Raw genomic sequence first — 5,649 nt, 5'->3', positions numbered from 1 at the left:
TGGGCTTCCTGAAGAATCCCTCAGCTCTGACCAAACTGTCTCTAAGGTCACAAGTAATGAGAGGCTGACATCGGCCATCATTCGGGAGGCCTGATGTGGGAAACTTTTGCCCCTTTTCCCAGTCAACCTAGGAAACTGCAGTTCTGAAACCTCTGGTGTCAGCTGACACTTGGACTGAGCCCTCGGATGGGGAAGAGAGGTCAAGTTTGTGTCCTTTGTTGACTCAGGGACTTAGAGTGTCGCCTACACATACACCTCCTCCCTCCGTGGCCCCCGGGCAAGTCCAGGCTGCAACCAGGAGAGAGGCCTGGCAGGGCCTCCTGGGAGAGGACGGCCCTGCTCCTCTGTGGGCATAAAAGGGCTCCAGGCGGGGCAGGGAGCAGCTGCCACCCACACCATGAAGCCGGCCGGTGCTCTCCTGCTTCTCTGCGCTGCCTTGCTCCTGATCTCAGGCGGAGGTGGGCGCCTCGGGCCGCAGGTTCTCCAGGGGTTCTGATACCTTCCCAGGGCAGTTCTGAGCCTGTCGGGGGGAGGAAAGGAGGAATGTGTCCCGGGGAAGGTCCTTCAACAGAGCGTCAGCTTATCTTTGTGTTCCAGATTGTAAAATTTGCTCGTCTGTGAAGCACGATGTCACCCTGTTCATCAAGGGCACCCCTGACGAGTATGTCCAGCAGGTGGCCCAGTACCGAAACGAGACTATAATTTTGGAAAATGCCAGAAGCCTGAAGGAGTGCGTGGATGCGAAATTCACAGAAGATGACAGGACAAATGCTATCAATGTGCTGGTGGGTCCAGCTCTATGTGTCCGTCTCCCTGGCAGACCTGGGGGTCTGCTCGGGCTGGGGTGGGGGGCCACCCATTTTTCTTCTCCACCATCGCCCTTCCCTGGGGATCCAGAAAGAGAAAAGCTTCATGGATGGGGAAGCAGAGAGGGTGGTGTAGGAAAGACTCAGCCCAGCCCTAGGGCTTTCTGGCCGGCACTGGCTGCTCAAGTGCTGCCCGGCCAGCGGTCTGGGAGCTGGCAGGCCCTCCTGTGTCCTTGGCATTGCCTGGCCTCAGTGTCAGGCCCTCAGTGCTGGCCTCCCTGACTCCAGCCTCTCCAGCGCGTGAGCCTGGATCTTTATAAACTGTTAGCACGGGGTCCTTCCTGTCTCCCAACATGGGTTCCTTTACTTAAACTCCTCAAGTTCCCTATTCCTTCCCCCCTAAAACCTTCATTTGTCCTCATTCCCGGGGTCCCAGAGTGCCATTCCATGCCTCACATGCCAGGAGAGCAGAGGGCAGGGGAGAGGAGGGGAGGGGAGGGGGAGAAGGAAGGGGAGAAGGCAGCTTCCAAAAGCCCCCTCCGGCCCTTCCCAGGCCTGAGAGGCCCCCAGTGGAAAAGCACAGTGAGTCCTCTCTTGGCTCTCCCAAGAGGGGGAACAGGCTGCTGCTTCAAGCCGCGAGGGTCCGGGGGCAGAAGGACGAAGCAGAGCCGGAGACCCCCAGGGCCCGTAGGTGCACCTGAGCCTGCCAGGACCTTCTCAGCAGCCTCTTTCCACCCCATCCCACCACCGTGATGCCTCTGCGTCACTCTGCTCCACTGGAGGAAGCTTCTAGGCACACCTGGGGTTCTCTTGTGGTGCAGGAGGTGGGGGGAATCCACCTTTGCCTGCCCCCATCGAAGCTGTCCTCCAAACAAAGCCACAGGCTGGTCCCTGGGGAGTGTCCAGTGCGCCCTCCAGTTCCCCTTGAGGCCTCACCAGGTTTCCTGCCTTTCTCTCTGCAGAATAAAATATACTCCAGTCCTTTGTGTTAACGGAGCCATCTCTGCCAGGAGCCCCACGGATGTCCCTTAACTGATCACCGACTCAGTAATCTCAGAGGCCTGCCCCGTCCAGGGGTCTGATGAGAGGATTCCCAGCAATAAAAGCCTTGCAATTTACGGCAGCATTGCTCCTTGGGCTGGGCTTTGGGGACAGAGGGCTGTCACCTTGGGGACCTCCAGGGGCGCCTTCCAGCTGTGGCTAGGTTGGAATGCTGCCCACGTTCTTCCCCCACGGAATGCCACAGGTGGGGACGCGGGTGACAGTAACCAGGAGAGCCAGAGTGTCTGAGCACTTCTGTGCCCCAAGACGCACGGGTGGCACAGGCCGCCTTGCTCCGAGTGACCCCAGCTCCTGGCCTACGGCCCGCCATTCTGACCCCCAGGGTCTGTCTAGGGGGCTGCTTCTGAGATGGAAAACTGTCCCTGTGCTCGCAAGCAGAGCCTAGGGGACACCAGCAGGTTGCAGGGCACAGACTCTTCCCGTCACCCTCGCACAGGTGACTCAGGCTGCGTATCCCGCCCTTCCGCCATTCTACACATTTCAAAGCTCTTGGGCTTTCCTCAGGAGAGCTGGTCTCTGAGGGAGAGGAGCTGGAGGGGTCTTCCAGCGTCAGGGACAGAGACTCACCGTGGCCGCAGTGAGGGCAGGAAGTGATGGCGCCCCCTCCACAGGTGAGACGATGATGAGTGATGGGCACTTTGCTGTCACTGAGACACCATCAGTCTCTCGACTGTCACACACAGAACCCCCTGGGCATGGCTGCCCCACGAGCCATGTCGATGCTGCCCACGTGCCCTACCTTCTCCCAGCCTGGGGAACCTTCCCTAATCTGGGGCCAAGGTCAAAACTCAAGTGCAGGGGCACCTGGGCGGTTCAGTGGGTGAAGCCTCTGCCTTCAGCTCAGGCCATTGTGTCAGGATCCTGGGATGAGTCCCACCTCTGGCTCCCTGCTCAGCGGGGAGTCTGCTTCTCCCCCTGCCCCTCCACCCACTTGTGCGTGCACGCGTGCACTCTCTCTCCCTCATAAAATAGATAAAATCTTTTAAAAAGTCAAGTTCAGGTGCCCTTGGAAATCCTGTTCTGTCTGACATCCAAACCTCGGTGGCTTGAAGGGTAAATGTCAGAAACTTGAGGTTCTCAATCTCTGACTCTCACGCGACCTTGACTCTGAGATCATAAAAGCCCCACTTTCGTGGAGTCTGACCGAAATTCACCCGAAGCTGAGTTAGATTACCCGCTCCTGGAGACCTCTTCCCTCCGCAAGCACCCGCACCCTCCCTCCCTCACCGTTCAGGGGCCGTCCCCACCCCAGGAGGTGCTGACCCACCCCAGGCCCGCTCTGAGAGCCTGAAGGAGTTTATGCCCACAGGGCGACCCTCAAACAACGCCGACCCCAGCCTCCTTGACATCTGGGGGGGGTCAGCGCTGGGGTGAACCCTGCCCCCTCTGATAAGGTGCCCAGTGGTCTCGAGTCCCAGCTGCCCACGTTGGTGGCTTTTCTCACCTTCCTGTTCGACTTCCCTGAGCTCCTCCCTAAGATCACCTCCCAGATAAACCGCCGGCCCCCAAGTCCTTGCTTCAGGGTCTCCTTGGGTGGCAACACAAGCTGACACACAGCAGCCTACACCCAGCTTCCTGATGGAGAAGGAAAGGCAACCAAGTAGAAGAGTGGAAGACGTTTGGGGAAGGCGGCAAGAGGAAGACACTGGAAAAGCCTAAGGAGCGTCTTCCTTACCGAGGCCGTGAGGGGCCAGGCCAGACTACCGTCTTTCAAGAGAGACACAGAAGGCACAAGAACAAATCAGAAGGCTAACTAACCCGTTGTGGTCGAGGTGCCCAGGAAAAAAATAAAGCAAGGCCCGAGATTACCGGGGAAGACCCAGACTAAGAGAGATCCTGAAAGGAAGCTTAGAGGAAGAAGGCAAAAGGGGCTGCAGGCGGGTCATTAAAGTCCAGGGAGACACTTGCACGACTGTCCGGTGCAGGACACGACTGTCCGGTGCGGGACACGGTGTGCGCACCGCACCAGCACAGGCTTACAAAACCCCGCACCTCTGGTTCTCTTTCCCTTCTCAAAATCCCATGAAAAAGATAGTAAAAGAATTTAAAAGTATAAGCCCAGGTGGATAAAAGGCACAGTACAGGGCATACCACCAGGCAGTTGAACGTAGCCTGTTTTTCAGAGAATCAGGCACCCCGGGGGCTCAGTCGGTTAAGCGTCTGACTTTTGATTTTGGCACAGGTCGTGACCTTCAGGTCATGAGATCGAGCCCCATGTCAGGCTCCGGGTGGGGCATGGAGCCTGCTTAGATTCTCTCTCTCCTTCTGCCCCTCTCCACCCCCACATGTTTTCTCTCTCTCTCTCAAAAAAAAAAATTTTTTTTTTAATTAAAAATAATATGTTTTCAGAGAACAGAAAGCAGAAAAAGATATGCTAACTCCAGGCAGAGAAAGCCACATCTACTAAGTAAGGGAAAAGCCAGTTTTTCCTACAGAATTCCAAAGAGGTTTGGGCTTCCGAGGCACTGGACAGAGCAGTGGGTAAGAGTAAATAAAGCTGCAAAACCAGAAGGAGGCAAGGGGTGGAAAATTTCTATGTGGAATCACTGAAACCTGTAATCTCACGCCCCCATCCGTTTCAGGCACAGAACACCTGCATCGAGGTATACAGTGTCCAAGAAGGAAGCTGGAGAGACAGTATGACGTCATGATTAATACATCATGGTTAAGAACTTCACCCATTCAGGGCACCTGGGTGGCTCAGTGGGTTAAGCCGCTGCCTTTGGCTCAGGTCATGATTCAGGGTCCTGGGATCGAGTCCCGCATCAGGCTCTCTGCCCAGCAGGGAGCCTGCTTCCTCCTCTCTCTCTGCCTGCCTCTCTGCCTGCTTGTCATCTCTGTCAAATAAATTTTTAAAATCTTGAAAAAAAAAAAAAACAGACTTATAGATACAGAAAAGAAACTGGAGTGTTACCAGAGGAAAGGGGTTTGTGAGACAGATGTAATAGGTGAGGGGACTGAGAGGTACAATCTTCCAGTTATAAAATAGATAAGACATGGGGATGTAATGTACAGTGTAGGAATACACTCAGTAACATTATAACAACTTTGTCTGGTGATAGAGTGGCTAGACTCGTTGTGGTGGCCATTTTGGAATGTAAATCAGTACCAAATCACCACATTGTACACCAGCAGGTAATACAATATTGGATGTCAATTATTCTTCAATTTTTAAAAATGGAGGGGAATAAAAGGATAGATTTTCATGTGTGATCAAAATTACGTTGTTATCAGTTTATTTTTTTTTAAGATTTTATTTATTTGACAGAGAAAGAGACATACAGAGAGGGAACACAAGCAGGGGGAGTGGGAGAGGGAGAAGCAGTCTTGCCCCAGAGCAGGGAACCCAATGTGGGGCTTGATCCCAGGACCTTGGGATCATATGATCTGAGCCAAAGGCAGACACTTAACGACTGAGCCACCCAAGCGCCCTGAGTTGTTATCAGTTTAAAATGGACTCTTAGGGCGCCTGGTGGCTCAGTGGGTAAGCCACTGCCTTCGGCTCAGGTCATGATCTCAGGGTCCTGGGATCGAGTCCCGCACAGGCTCTCTGCTCCACAGGGAGCCTGCTTCCTCCTCTCTCTCTCTGCCTGCCTCTCTGCCTACTTGTGATCTCTCTCTGTCAAATAAAAAATAAAATCTTTAAAAAAAATAAAAATAAAAAAAATAAAATGGACTCTTACGTCATTAAGAAGTTTTATGTAACCCTCATGGGGCCCACAAAGCAAAATTCTACAGTAGTTACATGAATGACAGAGAGAAAGGGATCAAAGCCTACCAC

The 5,649-nt window shown here is 54.0% G+C and overlaps 1 protein-coding gene across 1 annotated transcript; it reads left to right on the top strand.

Annotated features, from left to right (window-relative positions):
• The first annotated feature begins 332 nt into the window (after window positions 1-332).
• Window positions 333-1,924, top strand: LOC309858316 (major allergen I polypeptide chain 1-like). The gene is made up of 3 exons (XM_082750994.1): window positions 333-458; window positions 598-785; window positions 1,769-1,924. Exons 1-3 carry the CDS (start codon window positions 398-400, stop codon window positions 1,796-1,798), a joined length of 279 nt encoding a protein of 92 aa, XP_082607120.1. The 5' UTR covers window positions 333-397; the 3' UTR covers window positions 1,799-1,924.
• The last annotated feature ends 3,725 nt before the right edge of the window (window positions 1,925-5,649 follow it).

This window comes from Mustela nivalis (genome assembly GCF_964662115.1).
Source record: "Mustela nivalis genome assembly, contig: HAP1_SCAFFOLD_2172, whole genome shotgun sequence".
Classification (NCBI taxonomy): Eukaryota; Metazoa; Chordata; class Mammalia; order Carnivora; family Mustelidae; genus Mustela; species Mustela nivalis.
This window is presented reverse-complemented; position numbering and strand designations above follow the sequence as displayed.

Excerpts from the sequence above, each read along its gene's own strand:
- LOC309858316 (XM_082750994.1), top strand. The coding sequence starts at position 398 with ATGAAGCCGGCCGGTGCTCTCCTGCTTCTCTGCGCTGCCTTGCTCCTG. Across the intron at positions 459-597 it reads GCTCCTGATCTCAGGCGGAG|ATTGTAAAATTTGCTCGTCT; the intron begins GTGGGCGCCTCG and ends TTTGTGTTCCAG. Across the intron at positions 786-1,768 it reads CAAATGCTATCAATGTGCTG|AATAAAATATACTCCAGTCC; the intron begins GTGGGTCCAGCT and ends TTCTCTCTGCAG.